At 38.6% G+C, this 21,817-nt stretch overlaps 1 protein-coding gene across 3 annotated transcripts in view; it reads left to right on the top strand.

The window, feature by feature from the left end:
• Positions 1-21,817, top strand: part of gabrb3 (gamma-aminobutyric acid type A receptor subunit beta3) — a 59,177-nt gene that overhangs the window by 31,849 nt on the left and 5,511 nt on the right. For all 3 annotated transcript variants that reach the window (XM_072684399.1, XM_072684400.1, XM_072684398.1), the window contains exons 5-8: positions 3,270-3,352; positions 3,546-3,683; positions 7,800-7,952; positions 20,935-21,179. In XM_072684399.1, coding sequence (XP_072540500.1) covers positions 3,270-3,352; positions 3,546-3,683; positions 7,800-7,952; positions 20,935-21,179 — 619 coding nt within the window. The remainder of the gene's footprint in view (positions 1-3,269; positions 3,353-3,545; positions 3,684-7,799; positions 7,953-20,934; positions 21,180-21,817) is intronic.

Raw genomic sequence — 21,817 nt, forward strand, 5'->3', positions numbered from 1 at the left:
CTGTGGTGATAAAGTGGAATGTTGTAGCTTGTAAGTCAAAGGAAGCTGTTTTCCCATCATACACTAACAAAAGGGGTGCATCAAATAAACAATGTATTTAACATAAACAGGGCCCAATCAATAGTTTAGGCATCCTGCATGGTTAGTAGGGTTAGTCAGATGATCTATTGATTATTAAAACGAAAAATCAATTATTCGGATTCTGAATCGCTCATTTACCAAATCATTTTATGTAGCTTTTAGCTTTGTGAGTGAGGTTGTTTTATGCATTTGCTAACCAGCAAGAGAGATAATTAAGATGAATATTCAAAAAATCACTGCTATACTGAACTGTCCTACTAATATAAAAGAATCTTGGTAATATAAAAGAAATAAAAATATTATTTTCCTGTCAATTTTTTCTAACGATAACTGTGAACAGGCTGTAGTCAAAAGCGAGAGCACAAATCTTTGGTATAATGATCCTTTTCTTTTTTCACCCCATTACACTAATCTTAGAATATTTAATCTTCACCTGTATGCCCTTTGTAGATCAGTTTATCTCCTACTCACCTAACTGTTTAACCTTACATGTATGTACTGCATGTACTGTGTAAAAATATGTCAAACAGCGTTGGAACATGTGTGGGTCTTGGCTAATCTGTGTACTCGAGCCACTCTATGGATTTGTTCAGTTCTATCAGCAGTTTAGAATGACTTAAATTAAGGATTGGTTAGATCAGTTAGATATTAGATGGTAATGGTAATCACAGGGCATCTATGAGAAGAGAGTTGGAAATGGTTAAGCTAACACACTCACACACAATGAGGAACAGTGTTGAATTAAAGTAGATTTAATGCACTACCTCCTTTTTATTGTACACACCTTGACTTCTGATTTAACGAGACGCCAGTTCAAACCTCTAGTTTGATATTTGAATCCCAGCTCCACTACCCTTGTTGAGTTTTATGTTCTGGTTTGCTAATATGAGCATTCTAGGATTAGTTCCTTCTCATAAATGCAGCCCTCAAATCTCAGAGAGAGAACAAATCAGCTTGTTATTAAAGTCCAGGCTCTCATTTGGTGGGAGATGAGATGATAGATTGGGAGGGTTCCATGTGACCACAGCAATTGTGAAATGAGATGTGCTTAATTTCCCTTGAGTTAGCAATACATCTCTCTCTCCTCCCCACCTCTTTCCCTTACTCTCTTTTTCAGTCTACTTTACTCTATCCATCTACCCATCTTTCATTTATCCATCTATCCATCCATCTACCTAGCCATCTATTTGTTAATCTATCCATCCATCTATCCATCCATCTATCTAGTTATCTAGTTATCAATCTATCGATCTATAACTTCTATTACTATGTAATAGAACCCCGTCCCCCCGACTCATAATATATATATATATATAGTTTCTCAATATCATTATTGAGAAACAGCTGTGCCATGAATCTGAATCAACAACAACAAAAAAAATGCAAAAAGGTGAATATATGTGTGGTCTGCTCTAGATTCAGTTCAAAAGCATTTTGGAGGGCGGGGGCATACAGTATGAAGGCTTCAAAGGTTTGAGGTTTATTTGGAATGTAACTAGAACGAGTACAGGTACAGTGGAATTTATGCTTTGCAGATGCCCAACAGGAATTACCCAATCTAAGCAGTACAGTGTAAAATGTATACTGTAACAGACTACAGGCACAAGCCTGTATTGGAAGTATCTTCCAGATATCTTACCTTAAAACACTGGTACCTAAAGACACTTGCAGAAATGGATCTGGATCTTCTGAGACTTGATCAGGGTGTTCACAAAACACAGTAAAGCGTTTGAGATTTGTTAGGGTCTCATTTGCACATGGAAGCCATTTCAGCATTATAAAGGTAAAGCTGATGTTCGTCACAGAAGACTGCCTCTGTACTGCACTGTTTCCTGCAGTTTCACTTGGCATCTTGTACATTCTTAGATTAATTTAGTGTTCTTGTTATCCATGAACTTTTTTTTACTTTAATGCAAAATGTCAGTATTTGAATTATAATGTTGTGGTAAAAGTAAGATACTGATACTGAGGTAGTATGAAGAACAAAGTGCAGTTTCACTGCTGTTGTATTCTTTCACACCGTTTATTCAATCGATACACAGACATTTGTTGGTTGTATTCGATGCGAGACAGCAAAACACACTTGCGACATGTTTGTTGCGTTCGTTGTAAAACAACAAGCGTCACGAAAAGGTTCTGGGTAGTCATGCATGCTTCATCTTACCTTGCACAGACTGCAGTGTGTTTTGAATTCGCTGCATTCTTCAAGGAATTGTCGTCGGCCTGTCTCAGACTAGCTTTCAAAGTCGTATTCCACAGCTGCGATGTGACTGCGATATTCGTAGTTATTAAAAATGTTAGCGCATTAATATGACATTATATTATCATTATATGTTTTTTTGTAATAGTTTTGTATGTTTTTGTGAGTGCATTTTTATTGACAATTTTAACAATAAAACAAAAAAGCAGAACAGTGAAATGAGACAAACAAAACACAGATGCACAAACAAATACAGCCAACCAAATTAAAACATAACCAGATCAGCTGATTTAACTTAATTATGCACTGGTTTGCCAAACCAGGATCTAATTATTAATAATACTCGACTCCTATGAGGAGAGTGTTTTAATGTTCAAACATACATAAAGCCACTACTTTTTTGGTGAATGTTATGTGTATTTATTGTAATGACCAAACAAACACTTTCTTAAAAAGGCATGTGCAGAACAGCTGTGCTTTAATGTAGTTTCTTAAGAATTTTTATTTATTTCATGTGTCTTCTAAAATCAACAAAAATTTGTCCTTGGGTGCACAAACCTTTGCATACAGCTGAATATGTGCCTGCTGTCCCCCATGGCAGTGTGTGTTGTGGGGATTTTTATAGCGCGCTCTCGCTGCATGAGAGATGAGAGAGGTGCAAGAAGGAATGATAATGGCTCCTCTGTTCACTCATGTGTTCTGTTACTGAGGCAGAGTAGAGATCAGACTCCACCTACTAAACAAACACACACAAACACACACTGTTAAGTCCTCCCTTATGTAATGGTATTTTGGTGAGGTCTCAATCATTGAATAATTAAACAAGCATGGATGTGTACAGGTGGGAGGGTGCTATAACTATTCTGAACTACGCTGGGCTTCTTTTCTGTATTTTTTAATGATTTGTCTGCACGTGTGTGTGTGTGTGTATGTTTGTATTATGCTACCTGTTGTTTTCACACTAACACTTTTTGTGTCTATGATATAGAATCACCACTACAGCCGCTTGTATGATGGATCTGAGGAGGTATCCTCTTGATGAACAAAATTGCACTCTGGAGATAGAGAGTTGTAAGTATCCTTTATCTACACACACTCAGATTTGTAGCTTTAGGGGTCTGAAAGAGGTTGTAAATGTCATTCTTGCCTTTATACATATTCAGCTTATTCAAAGTTTGCATGTGTGCTTTGTGGTGTCTTTAGGTATTGTGATGTAAAGGTGACTTATTGAGGCATGTGATTTATGGATGTGTTTACTGGGCAGATGGCTACACTACTGACGATATTGAGTTCTACTGGAAAGGAGGGGACAACGCAGTGACCGGTGTGTCTCGAATAGAGCTCCCTCAGTTCTCAATAGTAGACTACAAACTGGTCTCCCGAAACGTTGTCTTCTCCACAGGTGAGTCACTGCAGGCTGCACTTTCTATGCCTATGCACAAGTCTACACAACTTGTCACCATGCACACATGAATAGATAGGGCCCCAGAGGTTGGGGATTGCATGACAAATTAAGGCCTGGAGTTGATTAATTTTCATTGATTCATTTTCATATAAGCGTACCATTGTCAAAGAGATGCCCTCATGAATGTAAATAATCTACAGAAGGTTTACCTCAAACAACTAGTAACAATCAACAGCAGAAAGGTCAGATAATACTTTACTAGAAAACATACAAAAATGTCTTCTCAGTTCTGGAAAAAGATTGTTTAGACAGATTAAACCAAGATTAACTCCAGAAATAATGGGAGGAGTAAGTGACGGGCGGCCGGGAGGCAGTGCTTCTCATTATAGTTTGATAATGATTCAAAACATACCGGAAGAGCAACCCAGGGGCATCTTAAGGTAAAGAAATATCATATTTTAAAATAGATCAGTCATCTGACCTCAAACCAGTTGAGGATGCTTTTCACTTGCTGAAGACAAATCTGAGGACAGACAGAACCAAAAATAGGAAGCACCTGAAAAAATCTGTAATAAAGGCCTGGCAAATCATCTTAAGGGAGGAAACTCAGAATTTGGTGGTGTCCATGGGTTCCATACTTTAGACAGTCATTAACTGCAAATGATTTGCATCCAAATATAAAACATAATTTTAAGCTGTGGGACTATGTAAAAATGCCTGTAATTCCTAAATGATTAATATGCAATATTTCCGTTAAATACTTTGAATTAAAGCTGAAAGTCACAGTTCAATCACATCTTGATTGGTTTATTTAAAATTACACAAATTGTGTCATTGTCCAATTACTTATGGATCTGAGTGTAAAAAGGAAAAAAATCTGTTCTGAGACCAGCTCTTGAATGCAACCAAAAGACAAAAGTATATTACCACAGGGCCTAAAGAAAATGAAAGAAAAGAAGTCCAATACTGGAAGTTTACCGAAGCTCACCAATCTCTTCACAAACAGTCCCAAGAAATGAAAATGCTGGACACAGTGACAATGCCACCAAAATAAGCTCCTGTGGGTGAAATTGTGGTCAGGTGGTAATCAAAACCTTTGGTCAGAAACATTAGCTGACTAACACAGGGTACGAATTCAAGCATTCGATTATCAAGGCAAAGCCTGGTTGGTAGAATTCTGACTGCAGTAAGAAGCAGCACAAGGTGGATAAATATTGTATTTTGAATTATTAAATGTAATTTGAATCAAATGTCTTGGATTTGGGCCCCCAGACATAAAATTTCTTGGGGGCCCCAGAAATGCCAAATCCACCTGTTTACAACAATGACGAGTTTATTTCTGACTGATTGCACACATTTACTCTGTAATATGAGCTGTTTTAAGTCCAGTTCTCTAGAAAACCGTCATTTACAAGCCTTTTCTGTTTCCTGATTCCACTTGAGGTGAAACACTGTGGATAGATGATAGCCTCACCTGTTTTGCCTGTCTCATTTCAGAATGGCTTTATTTGAAAATCCTATTTAGTCTCAGTTTCACTCATTTCTGAGAGGATACGGTACAAATCTGCTTGTGAGCATCCTCAGATGACTCTGAAAACCACAACTGGCTTCCCTGCATTTTTCACCTTTTAGGCATTTTCACCTGACAAGACCCCTTGTAAAGTGTGTGTTTTACTATAGAGTCACACCACAGAGTGATGTATATCACAGATAGGTGTTGTCATTGCATTGCACTCTGGCCTCTCCCTCTTTCTCTTGCTCTCTCGCTCTCTCTCTCTCAGGAGGACTCATGAAGCCCTTTTTTTTGTAAAGGCAGGACTAATTACTGGCTTCACATCATGCATCTAACCCCTTGTCATAGAAACACTAGCATAGCCAATGATAATGGAGGGGCAATTACTTCTCTGTTTCTTCAAGCTGTTAAAAAAAGAAGAGAGGAAAAAGAGAGAGCAAGTGAGAAGAAGAGAAGCACTTGATACAAGGCATCATATATTCATGAGGCAGAGGACCCACTGCATAAATTATTCCCCTCTAAAGATGAGGCACTCACAGAAGCAGCGCAGTAATGATTATTCCCACTCCTGAATTAATGGCACGTAGAAAAGGGGTTTCACCACCCTCTGCACATATTGGAGGGGAATCGGAGGAATCGCGGGTTTGTTGTTTGAACTCTATGTACTAGCGAGGAGGAGGAAGATAAGGGGGCCATGAAGATGAAGCATGGCCTCCTTATGGAGAAAAGAATGGAAATTGAGTATCTTCATCCAAATATTACCCTGAAAAATCAAATGAAGCAACACTCACATCAAACAAATGAGCCGTGTCCCGATTTTTCGGTGGAACATGGGTGTGTGTTTTCTGCACGTGGGCTGTTTGATGAGTGAGTAGTGTTTGAAACAGAAACTCAACAGAACTAGGCTTTGTATACTGTGTGTGAGTTGCCACAATTTTCCTGTGTGTTGTCATGTCACGTAACAGGACAGTGGCAGCACGAGTGCTGAGAATGCTTCTTTTCATTGGGCATCATATATTTGACTTCCATTTGAATGTAGTGTTAGGAGTCTAGCCCAAAGACTCTTATTGACTGGCCAGAGAGAGTCAAACTGCTTCTGGTTCAGGGGAGGCATTGTTGTTACACACTACACTTCTTCTCATCATCAGTACTGAATAGTCATTCACATCCTATGACTTGTGGTATACACCATCAGTGTCTTAAGGAAGACACCGTTTTGTGACTACATTTTAACCTCATAAATCTTATAGCCATTTTGGCACAGTCCTAATATGTCTAAAACATTTTTTTACAAAACAATCTTTACAACATCAGAAACAAAACCAATTCATTAATATTTCACAATTCAGTTAATAAATCTACATGATGCTACAAAAGAAAAAATTGTAATTTAGTATCAACACCATGGTTGTGCACTTACTTACTATGAGTTCTAATTTCTGTTGTCAGTGAGATTAAAACTGGAACCATGTACCTTCTCGACTGTGAGGTAAATAGTGTATGTGCAATAAAAAAAAGTACAATAACTGGGAGATCCTGCAGATTTCAGTTCAGTCTTCAGTTATAATGTCAGCTTCCTTGACAGCAATGTGTTTATCACCATATGTAACTCCATTTAAAACTATGCAGCTCCAACAGTCAACAGCAAGAAAAACTTAAATATATATATATATTTACTTTATCATTTTCTATTTTTGATTTAAGCATAGTAATTAAGAAATAGAAATTAAGAAAAATAAACCGTTTTTTAATTTTTGGTATCAGATTCATGACCATATAATAAAATAATGGCTAATTCTTTTAATTTTCAGATTTGAGATTCTCAGTTGAATATGAAAAGTACATGTAATTCATTGATTGCAAACTTTTCAACTTTTCTTTTTTTATAGGAAATAAAATGACAATTGTTAGGATGTAAACTTGGTTTGGTTTGCTGCAAAATGTGCTGTTCTGTAGAAACTTAGCATTAATATCATTAATATTCACAATGCAGGCGATATGAACAAGATTTTAAAAGTGTTTCATTTGTCTAAAGGCTGCCTGATTACCTTAGACATTGTTTTATAAAAAATCACAAGACACATGTAGACTTGTAATTTTTGACTGTAAATAAAAAGGCCATTTTTACATTATAGACATTGCACAGATGGTTCTTCACAATTCATGGTTCACCTCAAGAAATCCTAATCAGTTTCACCATAATACTACATTTCACATTAAACCACTGAATGACTTTGTTTACCCTAGTTAGATGTCGAATGGTATTTCTTCTCCTTTGCTGTAAATTTCTGTGTCATAGATACGTTTTCTTACGGCAGCGGCCGTAACAGGTGAGTGATTAGACATGATGTCAGATCAGCATTAAACTTGTTTTCAAAGAAGTTAATCTTTGTTTTTCCTCCTTCTCAGCGATAGTGCTCAAGGCCGAGATACAACAAACCACAAACAATTTATTCTACCCTGATAGCCTGTTGCCGTAGAGACAGAGGCAATCTGCACAGCCATTGCCATAGAAACTGAAACAAAACATAAAGTATGGCTCCTCGCTCCTTGAAATAAATAGCCTGTCTGTCTCCCCTCCTGTCTGTTCTCACTCGCAGGTGCCTATCCGCGGCTGTCTCTGAGCTTTAAGCTGAAGAGGAACATCGGCTATTTCATCCTGCAGACATACATGCCCTCCATCCTGATCACAATCCTATCCTGGGTCTCCTTCTGGATCAACTATGACGCATCTGCAGCCAGAGTAGCGTTAGGTATAGTCCCCGTCTCACAAAGCACACTCCACCTGATAAAGATTTACTTGTGTAAAATGTATGAGAATAGTATAAGTCTTATTTTGCTGGTTTCCGTTATTGCCAAAATCACACATTATTGCAATAAAGCAATGTGTAGCCACACGTACACCTCTTAGATACAGTAATTGTTTGTTCAGTCTCTCTGTCACGCATACACATATATATTTACCAAGCACTTTTTAAAGATAGACCTTTGCACCTACATGTTCATTAAATGATTTAATCAGCCAGTCGTCTGTGTGCAGTGCAGAGCGTTAAATCGTGCAAAAACAGGGTCAGTAGCTTCAGTTAATGTTCACATGTGGAAAATGTTGTCTCAGTCATTTTGAGCCTAGCATGATTATTGGTAGCAGAAGGGATATTTCTAGAACTGCTGATCTCCGGAGATGTCCAGCACAGTAGTTTTTAGAGTTTACTCAGAATGATTAAAAAAAAACCCACATCTAGTGAGTGTCAGCTCAGAAAAGCATCTCAGAATGCACAACACATCAAACCTTGAGGCTGATGGGCAGTGGTGACTAGAGCCATGGGTAGCGGTTAGAGCTCCGGGCTATTGATAACAGGGTTGTGGGCTCGATACCTAGGCTCGGCAAGCTACCACTTTTGGGTCTTTGAGCAAGGCCCTTCACCCTCTCTGCTCCCCGGGCACTGGAGTTGTTTTTTTGTTTTTTTTTACGTCAACAAATGGCCATATCAGGTTCAGCGTCTATCAGCCATGGACCAGCCAAGGAAGCTGAGGATGCAGCGGGCTCAGGCTTACTAAAACTGGACAGTTGAAGACTAGGACAAATGTGGCCTGGTCTGGTAAATTTCAATTTCTGCTTAGACGCACAGATAGTAGGGTCAGAATGTGGTGCCAATATCATAAAAACATGAACCCAACCTGCCTTGTGTCTACAGTCCAGGCAGTCGGAGGTGCTGTAATGGTGAAAAAGGGTTTCTTGGCATAATTTGGGACTGTTAGCAGTCAGTTATTGCTTAAATACCACTATTTGAATATTATTGCTGACCATGTGTATCCCTTCATGGCCACAAAATACCCTTCTTCTAACTTGACAGTGGGTTCAGTCTGTGGATCTGAATCCAATAGAACACCTTGCAGGGACTGAATGATGCAGAGATGTGCTCTTGTGCAAGCCAAGCCACGAAGAAAAGAGGCTGTTCTGAGAGCAAAAAGAAATCCCTACTCAGTATTAGTCTTACTAGTAAATAGCTTGGTCAGTGCATGCTATAAACTCATGTGTGCATATAAAAGTGCTATTTGTGGGTGTGCATGTCTTCCCATTTATCCCCTTATTTCTTGACCCCCTCACATAATGGGGTAAATTTAGAAAACGCAAACCCACCATTTTTTTTTCTGATGGGGTATGTCTGAAAACCATCATGTGCATGTGTGAGTGTGTGCGTATTTCTGTGGGTAAGTGTGTGTGGGGCTGAAGCAGCGTAGGCCCTGTAGGCTGCACCGTGACTCAGTCTGCCCTAAAGGCTGCTGGGCTGCTCCAGCTGGAGTGAATGTGAGAACTCAGAGAGAGCGGGCAGCTCTGTGTTTCATTTCAACCTCCCTGCCTCCACCTCCTACACCACCTCCTCACACACTCACACTCTAGTCTGGAGCACAGGGTAGGAGTGTGAGCTTAGTTTAGACAAATCTTTGTGCTTTAACATTCAAACAAAATAAAACACTGCTTTTCTCTCAGCTTTGAACGTGCTGTTATGCTCACTGCTAAGTGGGCAATAGACGTACAGTCACTTTTTTACGTAAGACTACTTTCATTGCTTTGATGCAAGGCAGCTAGCTTAAGTGCAGTCAAAACACCGGTATTGCAGTTACTACAAGTTTTCCACTCCACTATAGTGGAAAGTGTTGCTGATGACCAGATCACCTTCAGATTTGGCTGAACCACATGAGAAACCACATGTATCGTGATTGGATTACGATAGATTCACCCAAACCACATTCGAAGGTTTGTATAGACTGATCTCGACCACAGTTAAGTGTAAATGAAATCCTGCGTCCACACAATTATGTAAGCGCCATACCTGTTCGCAGATGAATGTCTAGTGTAATGTGCATTTTTTCTCGGCCTTGACCTTCCTCTTGTGTCCGGAGGGTGCACAGACCCCAGCAACTGCAACAGCTCTCTCTTGCACTTACGCAGATTATTTCTTCATGATGTAAACAATTTTTTAAATACTTGACAGTGAATAATACACTGATATAAAAACTGTGTGTATATACATATACAGACTGTAGCCCATCTGTTTCTCTGCATACTTAGCTGGCCTTCTTCTGTATGTTGAGCTGGAGTGGACCAGACACAGCTCACACACAGTAGGAAATTTACGGATAGTAAAGTGACATCATTAACTCTCAACCTGGTTATTGAACAAGCTTTAAAAGCGCACAGTATTTATTCAATAAATCCATTACTTACATTTATAGCAGGCCTAAAGGGACCTTTATGGAGACATCACCATTTCTCCAAGCAGTCTTGCAAACCACTTACGTTTACATGCATTACAGCTATTCCTCGTCCACTAGGGTAGGTCATTGTTATACACTGATATTACCTTTTCATGTTAAAAGGCTAATACCAGATCTCGTCTAGACCCGCTGGAAACACATTTTTAAATGAAAATTGGAAATGGAATCCAACTAAAATATATTCAGATATGATCTGCGCATGAAATATGTGAATGCAAGATGTAAATGAGCTCTTCGCCTGCTTTGTTAACTTGTGGAAAAAGCTTCATTTCAATAAGCTGTGCATGAAGTTTATTAAAGCACAGATCAATAAATATGAGTAAGGATCCATATAGCTTTAAATATGTGCTTTAAATATGCTTTGATCACCTAATATGCAAATCTTTTACATTGGATTAGGACGTTGCTCCTGAATAACAACTTTAGACATTTTTAGGCTATATACACACTCTGATACTAAATGCTTGTAATGGTGTATGTTCAGAAAATGTGTGTGTGTGTGTGTGTGTGTGTGTGTGTGTGTGTGTGTGTGTGTGTGTAAGAGAAAGAGAGAGAGAGAGAGAGAGAGAGAGAGAGGGAGAGCGCAAGCAGTCAAACGAGAGAAAGTGAGAGTACGCATGGAGGTGTGTGTGAGATGAATATGTTGCGCTGGGTGGTAGTCTACTTTTGGGAGACTATCCTCATTAACCATGTTAAACAGAGAAATGAGAGCACTTTGCACTGGGAGGGAAAAGTCTCCAGGGTCCCTCCTCCACACACACACACACCTCTCTCAACTCACCTGCTGCTATGCATCATTATGAGCCCCAGCTCTTTTTCACTCATTCTCTTTTACTTGCTCTGTCTTCTGTGCTGCAAGATAACCCGCTAAAAACACAGAGATCAATGCATCTAGAAAACAATTACATTTAACCTCCATTTCAGACCTGCGGCCTGCTGCTGCAGCAATGAATCTGGCCTTTAAATGACTCTGTCTGAGCTGGGAGTGGGGCTGAGGCCATCCATCCTCCACATCCTCATCCGGCTCCGGTGCTGATGCTGTCAGCAGCTCCGGCTGCATTACACACACACACACACACACAAACTTTAGGAATCAAGTCATCTCCGATAGGAAATGCAAGAGGATCGAATAATGCAGATGGTGTTACGCTGCTAACCCCGCTATCATTTCCAATTTAGGCTCTTTCTGTTTGATAGTTCAATTGACTCAGCTGGACAGTCTTGGTTTGAGGTCTCAGTTTACACAGAGCTTTTTAGAGATTAATGTAACCTGAGAACTGCCCAATGCTTTAAGCATATTCCATTGCGATTCTTTAAATATCATACTTTAAATATACATTAATGAATCAATCGGGTGAAGAATTTGCAACAAAAAGGCACACACTGAAACGTGTGACACATCTAAAACTGCCACCTTATCTATTGACTCATCATGGAGTGAAATATTGGCTCTGAGCTTAATTTGGTGCCTACATATCTACAGGACAGCTTTGTTTAAAAAAAACTCAGTTTACTCAGATACAGTTGTATCTTTTCCTCATTTAGCCAAGAACATTTTCAATGTTAGAAATCTGCTTCTGAAGGGTTGCAGTCGAATGTGGCTGACACTTTATTTAAACCTGAATCTGCCACGTGGAGGACAATGTTGTTACTTACTAATGTAGTGAACACCAACCCATATAACTGAAATCACCACATGTCCCAATGCTAATATTAAATAGATTTCGGTCATACCGTCATCTATAAAATGTACAAAACACACTTTACACACTCCTATTGGTGTAAATAAGCTTTCTTATTATGCTCATTTGTTGCATTAAGCTCAATGAAACTCAATGAGAAGCAAAGTTCTGATGCCTTTAAGGTAAGAGAAAACTTGAGAAGACTTGCTTTAAGTATTTGTAACCCTCAAGTCTATAAAACTTTCCAAATCCCAGTTTTAGAAGTAGGAAGTGAAATCTCCCATTACCTAAGGAGGATCTAGTGATGTGTGTTCAGCTACCTCCTGCTAAATGTAACCCAATAGAGAGTTCACACTGCAGTCAGTGTTGTTTGCAGTGTGTGTGTGTGTGTGAAGGTGTATTTTGGTCTGGTTAGGTAACTCCTCTGCTCTCCACTCTGATGGCTGGGGAGTTTGATCCTCCCATGCTGTGACCTGTTCAGGTACAAATCGATGCGGTGCGCTTTGTGCCTGTGCTGCACCTCCACACAGACACACTGCTTTTGGGGTTATGTAAGCCAGCATATGCGCCGTCCACCCACATGAGTCCCCTCTTAATCTGGGGACTCCAACCAGAAAAGAACTGAGAGAGAGTGCAGTGACAAACACCACTTGTTATTTTTGACAGTTGGCAGAGTTGCGTAAACCATTCAGACAAACCAGGCAGTTAAATGAAATGTTTGACATTACATTGGATCCAAATACTTCAGTTTAACAATTTAGTTAATACATTTATTTTAAAAAGTGTGTAATGAGATTGTGTATATATATATATATATATATATATATATATATATATATATATATATATATATATATATATATATATACCCAGCAGTCCATCACTGCTGTCCAATGAAAAACATCTCCTTTTTGTCCGTTTGAACCCTGTAGTTGTTATGTACACTGTAAATAATTCTGGATGAATAGCCCAATAGAAGTGTTCTAAATTACTTTGAATAAGTTCTTGTTTTACCTGAATCTACCTGAACGTTGTAAACCGCTGTGGTCCACACTAATTACTCTTTAGTATTTAACACATTGGTTACTATTAACCTATTCAGGCATTTGCTTTTGAAACACTGGTAATGTGTATGGATGTGCTGTATGCATGAGTCTATTGTTAAATAGGCACTAAATTGTAGTTGGAACTCTAAAAGTAAATTGAAATAATTAAGTTAGCTGCTTGCACAGCAGGTCTCTAAATCAGTTTCAGATGTGACTGCATGTTGGCTGCATTCAGTCTCGATTAGATGTTTGCCGTATGAACTTAATAGCTTATTACACTAAAAAGGCTATAGGCTCCTGCTGTAGCAAACACCACATGCTGTTTCTATTATGGTCAGAGAGTTAATGGTTTAATTGAAGTGTAAATGTACACTTTTTATTTTAGAATAATACATGAAAACAGGACAATACAGAGACAATCAGTAACATTAATGGAATGCAGACATTTTAGCACGGCAGTTTTATTTCATTTATTTTGTATAAATTTATTACGTTTTATTTCATTTATTTTGTATAAATTATTCTACAGATTTCTTTTCAGTTAGTCGATTAATATAATGACTTATTGATCAATTACTCCTTTACTTACTTTCTAATTTTTAAATATTTTAATATTTAAGTTATATATATATATATATATATATATATATATATATATATATATATATATATATATACCCAGCAGTCCATCACTGCTGTCCAATGAAAAACATCTCCTTTTTGTCCGTTTGAACCCTGTAGTTGTTATGTACACTGTAAATAATTCTGGATGAATAGCCCAATAGAAGTGTTCTAAATTACTTTGAATAAGTTCTTGTTTTACCTGAATCTACCTGAACCCCCCACCACCAACTTTAAGAATCTTTACAGAGCAGTCATATAATGCAGCTTTAGGAAAAGGTGACATACTTGTGCAGGTATGTAGGTTATTGGCAATCATCTATTGTGTATGAGATACACCAAGGTCAGATTTTCAGTGTATACAATTCAGTTAAAATTAAAAGAACTGTGAGAACAAGTGAGTTGAATCAGATGTGCTTGGGCAGGAAAAGAACTGTGCAGGAATCCAGGCCACCAGGACCAGAAGTACCCAGCCCTGTCATTGAATGTAAAACATCCAAACTGAAGTTATTCCCCCAACAAAAAAAGCATCAAAGAGCCTGCAACTTAGCCCACCATAGACCATGCAGTAGCTATTTATCTCACACTCAGCCATGCTGGGCCCTGCCTTTAAAGGGTATGCTCCTCCCATGATTACTCTAGTCAGGACTCCCATTGGTCAGTGGTCATCATGTGATTCATGTGGCTTAGTAGGTACACCTGTGCAGAGGGAGCTAATGAAAGAGAGACAGACACACAACAGGACCACATTACTGCTTAACGTCTATATATATATATATATATGTGTGTGTGTGTGTGTGTGTGTGTGTGTGTGTGTGTGTGTGTGTGTGCGCGCGTGTGTGTGTGTTGCTGTCCAATGAAATGTATATTTGTGCTCTTCCAGCATGGTCTTGTTTTTTCACCCCCAGTTCCTTTGTCTTAAAGATTGACCATCATCTCTTAAAGTCACTACACAACATCTTTCATCACCTGGCCATTGCTCTTTTAATGGGTGGAAGAAGCTAATTGTCAGCAGAATTAGCTTCAGTATTAGTTGCCTGCAATGTCTCATTTTTAGTTGAGACATTTTATGTAACTATAGCACAGCTCTGTCATTTGCCTCTTTTTTGAGGGTAGATCTCTCATGTTAAACTCAGCTCTAAACCTAGTTCTGGAATGAACTTGCTGACACCAAACAAGTCATTATATATGTGTAACATATGGTCTTCTCAGTTTATGTTTAGGGGCTATTTGCCTTAACACAAATTCTATGGAATGACATATGCTGGCCAAAGTCTAAGTCTGGAGTCAGTGTATCTCAATCACAGAAATCATTTGTTAAGCATGGAACCCTGCACACGGTTTCGTCACAGTGGGCTCTTTCATTAAATTATTAAAGCCAGATGCTTTGCTGAGGGAAAAAGAATGTTCTAACAAAACGAAAAATTCTCTTAGAATTCAAAATCTGTATCGCGCCGGGCAGTCACACTCTCATTGATGGCATGTCTGGAGTGTGATTCCAGGAATCATACTAAATGTATCTTTAAATGTTAATGTGGCCAGTTCAGGGTAAAAACTAGGCCAGGCCCACTTTGCAGTCAGGAGACAGAGCCCTCCCTCGTTAAGGAGATAACAGCCCTCCCAGGAGAGAGAAAATGTGCCAGAGACAAGGTTCGTTGTAAACCGCTGTGGTCCACACTAATTACTCTTTAGTATTTAACACATTGGTTACTATTAACCTATTCAGGCATTTGCTTTTGAAACACTGGTAATGTGTATGGATGTGCTGTATGCATGAGTCTATTGTTAAATAGGCACTAAATTGTAGTTGGAACTCTAAAAGTAAATTGAAATAATTAAGTTAGCTGCTTGCACAGCAGGTCTCTAAATCAGTTTCAGATGTGACTGTATGTTGGCTGCATTCAGTCTCGATTAGATGTTTGCCGTATGAACTTAATAGCTTATTACACTAAAAAGGCTATAGGCTCCTGCTGTAGCAAACACCACATGCTGTTTCTATTATGGTCAGAGAGTTAATGGTTTAATTGAAGTGTATATGTACACTTTTTATTTTAGAATAATACATGAAAACAGGACAATACAGATACAATCAGTAACATTAATGGAATGCAGACATTTTAGCACGGCAGTTTTATTTCATTTATTTTGTATATATTTATTAAGTTTTATTTCATTTATTTTGTATAAATTATTCTACAGATTTCTTTTCAGTTAGTCGATTAATATAATGACTTATTGATCAATTACTCCTTTACTTACTTTCAAATTTTTAAATATTTTAATATTTAAGTTATATTATATTTGTTTTATAAGTTATACATTTATTTTAAGTTATCTCTTTAAAATGCGTGGTATTCAGGTCTTTATTTTGCAGCAAAAAAAGAGCAACCCCTGTCAAAGCAACCCTTGAAATGGAGTATCAATATTTCTACTTAAATACTAGACTTAAAATGGTTTTAACTTGGCACTTCAGCTTAGTAGTAGTAAGCCAATCCCCCTCTGATAAGTGCTCAAAAGGGAGGAGACTGGGTGGTGGAGGGTTGCATAGACACATGAACAAGGCAGAGATGGAACTTGTAGGAAGTTCTAGTTCAGCATTTTATTTGTCACGTACATACAGCTTTGTCATATAAAATAACCTAAATTAATTAAAATATGAACAGCTTTGCCTGAAATTGTTTGTTTATGGAGGACGGTGGCCTCTCAACTTCATTTTAGGGGGAGTCTGGTTACAGTCTGAGAGGGCCGGTTAGGAAGCATTATGTCCCAGAGACATTGTGAGAATGACAAGCACTAAGTAGCAAACTAGCTTATTTATCATTGTAGAATATCCAGAGGATATTCCGCACTACAGCTGATGGTACACTACAGTGGGTAAAGCATAATTAACCAGATTCCTACATTTTACAGCATTAGGAATAGATGTCTGGAGAGAATGGATGAGAACTGTGGTTTTCTTATCACTATTTCCACAGTATTCAACTTTGTTTTAGCTAAGGCACAAAGATCCAATAACCCAACATCTTGGGACAGATCTTCCATTATAGAATGGCAAGACAAACTACATTCTGTTTTAATTGGCATCAGAGGTACCCCTTGGATGGTGCTGCCCTGCTCCACTTAAGCCAAGGCAAAAAAAAACTCATAAATTCTGTTATTTTTCCATGCGTACAGAGAGGTCACCCTTCTTTAAGTCTACAGGTTTAGTGTCATGGTCCAGACTAGAATCTGCACACTCACCCTCCCAGAAGCAGGAATGGCGAAGCCCGCGCTGTGCTCCGAATGTCAGCGTTAGCCTAGAGCTGCGTCTCGTAAAGGGAGATTTAAGTGATTTCTGCTGGCCCCGTGACTGAGAGAGAGCTCCATCCTTGCTCATTACCCACTCCTCACATACAAGCTGCCTAATGTCAGGATGTGATTTACTGAAGGGTGGAGATACTAAATAACATAGCCTACTAGCCAGAAACCAGGCCTGAAATATGGAAGACATTGCCATGGAGCACAGTGTGTCACTGTGTTAAGTGATATTAATCACACCAGAACAGAGCATTACTTGACCATAAAATACAGAACAGATAAACTGTGGAGGTGGATGAGGCAGATGTTGTAGTCATGTTAATGTCAATTTCAGGAAAGATAATCTGATAATCTTGCATAAAAAAGCATAAAATATAAAGAAATGTGTGGTCTTTCACTGATCCATAAAAGAGCACAGTGTTTGTACATCTACATGTACACTGTATGTCCAAATGTTAATTCTAATCACTGTATTCAGCTACTTTAAGTTGCATCCATTACTGACCCAGCTTGACTGGTCCCTGTAGAGAAGTATTGCCAATAGAATATGACTCTCTGGAGCGGATGAACATGAACCTATTGACACCGTGCTTAATGCCAAGTTTAGGTTAGACAGGTATAAAGCAATCAAATCCTCACATCAGTGCTCCAAAATCTAAGAAGAAGCTTTCTCTGAAGTACATTCAAGAAGGGTTTAGATCAGATTTGGGACTCACCAAACACACCAAATTGCAAGCTTCTTGTAAGCTTATTGCACCATACTGCTGGATTCATTTGCTTAATTAAGAGGCTTAATTAAGACCATTAATACAGTGGCATGGAAAGGTTTGAATACCTTATTCGAAATATCTGTTACTTAAATAGTTAGGTGAGTTGAAGATGGGCTGTTCTACAAAAGGAATCAAGTTAAAGATGAATCATTCATTTCAATGTTACGCATAAAGGTTCGCTCCAAGTGGACTCTGATGCAGTCTGCTGTGTGTGTGGAAGGTATACTCTCCCAGCGCCACGTGTAAGGTTGGGCGATTGGTTATTTTGTCACATGGTTAGACTTACCACCTACATGGCTAAAAACCCTCTCCTGCGAAAATGCCTCCTTGTTTGCAGGTGTTCCTGCACGATAAAAAGCAGTAACTGCAGAAAGTGCTGTTCTTCACTGCTTGCGTGTTTGCATCCAGGGAAAATAAAGAAAAGCAAAAACCGGACAAACATAGGTCACAAAATGTGACTTTTGAAATTGCGCAATATATCCACAGTTCTAATGGATTTCTTACAAGTTAAAGATGAATCATTAATTTCAATGTCATGCATAATTTTTGTACATTTTGGTACAGTTTTAGAGTAAAAAAAGGAAAGAAACACTAAAGGATTTAAGGTTTCAAATAACTTTTACCAAGGTCCTGATGATCTTGGACCTAATGACCTAATGATAATGATCCTAAACACGCCTCAAAATCCACAATGTACTAACTCACCCCGACATAACCATCATTAAACATCTGTGGATAGACTTCAGAAGAGCAATGCATGCAGGACAGCTTAAGAATCTAACAACGGGTGAAAATTCACCAAACACAAATTAAAGGACTCAAAAACTATTTTCGAGCTGTCCACGCAGGGTGCTTCAGGTCTGTTTTGAAAATGATCAAAATAAAAATGGAATGTTGCTAGAGATCAGGTCATCTTTTACTTGCTTAGCTATTCACAGTAACAGACATTTCGACTGTGAGAGGGGTGTCCAATTGTTTGCATGACATTGCATATATAACACACTGTCAAGCAGCCAGAGATGTCAAGAGATTGATCAAGAGATGGCCCTATTTAAATCGATGTTCTGAGGTTCGCTACAAGTGGACTCTGATGCAGTCTGCTGTGTGTGTGGAAGGTATCCTGTCCCAGCGCCACATGTAGGGTTGGGCGATAGGTTATTTTGTCACATAGTTAGACTTACCGCCTACAAGGCTAAAAACCTTCTCCTACGAGGATGCCTCCTTGTTTGCGGGTGTTCCTGGACGGTAAAATGCAGTGACTGAAGCACTGTTCTTCACTGATTGAGTGTTTGCATCCAGGGAAAATAAAGAAAAGCAATAATCGGACAAACATAGGTCACAAAAATGTGACTTTTGAAATTGCGCAATATATCCACGGTTCTAATGGATTTCTTCTGTCTGAAAGTAAACCAGCGATAATGAGCCCTTCCCCAAAACAAGCCCAAAATTGTCCCTGGGTGCGGACTTGTGTATTCGGGACGCAAGTGTGAAAACTCGCTTATAGCTGAAATACCTTGAAACTTGTTAAAATTCAGCTCGTCACCAACAACACTAATAGGTTAAATGTACTAAGTGACTGTTAGAGCTAAATAGTTGTGTTTAGCTGACACCAATCGGCTATCAAACAAATCTTTTTTCCTGCAGAGCAGACTCTCTAAGTACACAGAATGGAGCAACATAATAGACACAGTGTAAATGAATGTGGAAAGTAAGAATGAAAGAAAGAAAGAGTCCAGTATTCAAATCATGTAGTCGAGTCTGTGAGAAAGCCACCACCATGAAAAATGAATATCACTACAAGGAGGATAACAAGCATCGGATCAAGAAAAAGAAGAAGAAGAAGAAAAAAAATCTAGTGCAGTGAATTTCCTCACAGATTACTGCCAGGCGTGTTGATCATCTATGCTGTTTTATATGCATTGTTGATGTATGCATATCTCTGGTGTATCTTATGTCTCTCATCTGGCTTTGCATTTCTCAAAAGCTTCATATACTAAAGGGCCTTGTTTGCTAGCTTTTAAGAGCTACTTTAAAAGTGCTGTAGCCATTCATTATGAAAGAAAGTGCCCTCTACCTTTTTGTGCAACCATATAGAAGGGTAACTTCAATCGTGAACACATAATAAACAGGAGAGAGTTTTTACAATGCATACACTGCCTTCACAAGTGGATGATTCACTGTGAGATTTGACAGTGTGATTGTGTAATTGGGTTTAGTAAGCAGAGCTCATTTTTGGCATTTGCACTCTGACAGAGCTCAATCTGTAGCACCCATCCACAGAGTCCAGATTCATGGTGGGCGGCAGAGCAGAGCTGTCAAAAGAGAAGGATTTCATCACACTTCTTTTGGCTGAGCGTCTGAATAATCTTAGTGTCACAGTGTTCTTTCTATGTATACAAGTCTTATTTCCAAACAGTGCTTTAGGCATTTTATTAGTTATTTTGGTTGCACTAGGACAACAGCCCTTTTGTATTTTTCTGAAGCCCAATAAAAATTAAAAATGGCCAAAGACTAGCTCTTCACTCAGTTAGAACTTGCAGTTCACTACCAAGATTTGGCTGGTCTGCTGATCCATGCCATTGTAAAAACACTTGATTGTAGAGGCTGTAGGTAAGGATATAAAGTCTGTAGTAGGTTAAAGAACAAATTCACAATCCTAGTGCAGACTATATTCTCTTAAGTACTGCTCATTGGGCTCAATGTATGAATACCTCTATGCAATAAACTGAATTGATGAAGAACGTCTTTATTGGCTATGTGTTATAGGCTTATCCTAACATGTTGGCAACGTCACATTCAACGACTTTGGCTTTCTCCATTTAAACCCTGTTAAAATCTGCCCCTGAGTAGTTGCAATGAGGTTTTTATCCATGTTGGGCATGGTATGTGGAACTAGAGTTTTCTGTGTGCAATAATGTTTCCTTTAACTATATAGAAGAGCTGGATGTGACACACATTCATATCCAATTTGGGATCAATTTTTATTATCTTTTTGTTTACAGCATTAAAGGGTTAAAATTGATTATTATTATTCCATAGGCATCACAACTGTGCTGACTATGACAACCATCAACACCCATCTGAGAGAAACACTGCCCAAGATCCCATATGTCAAAGCCATCGACATGTACCTGATGGGCTGCTTCGTCTTTGTCTTCTTGGCCTTGCTAGAGTACGCCTTCGTCAACTACATCTTCTTCGGCCGAGGTCCTCAGATGCAGAAAAAGTTAGCTGAAAAGGCAGAGAAAGCCAACAATGACCGCAACAAATATGACGGTAACAAGGTAAGGGTCATTCTAAAGTTGTTAATGTGACTGTACCACTGTTAGAAAATACCTATATGTAGACTCTAGTTTATAGTGTCTTTGTATTTAGTTACACACACATCACATTGTTCCGGCGAGGCCTTTTTATATTGTGCTCTAGCTCTAATTTCAGAAAGGATATCTTTGTTGAAAGAAGAGAATGAAATCAAGACAAAACAGATTACCTGCAGATTGTATGGCCTTATATATAGAGTTTCCCCAAATGTCATAATACAAGAGGAAAGCACTTTGTATAGAAAACAAGACTGAGCACAGTCAGATGGATGGACATTAAAGAATAACACTTTACTGAAGGGAAGTGTTCATGAGACTACAAAATGCCTACATAAGCTATTCAGGAGATCTGACATGAACCTACATAAACATTTATGAAGACGTATTCTTTGTCAAGAAGACATAACACCTATGCCAGATAACATATTTTGTCTGACATTAGGTTGTGTCATTATAGTTCCTAAAGTAAACAGACATTGTAGCTCCATGTATTTTTAGGTATGATATAATGCCTGTTATATGACAGCTTACCAGGTCAGGCAAAGGTGAGCACCTCAGAATGTCTCTGTATTATCTTCTGTACTTGTCACTTTGTGGTAATA

Source organism: Salminus brasiliensis, chromosome 7 (assembly GCF_030463535.1).
Source record: "Salminus brasiliensis chromosome 7, fSalBra1.hap2, whole genome shotgun sequence".
Lineage (NCBI taxonomy): Eukaryota > Metazoa > Chordata > Actinopteri > Characiformes > Bryconidae > Salminus > Salminus brasiliensis.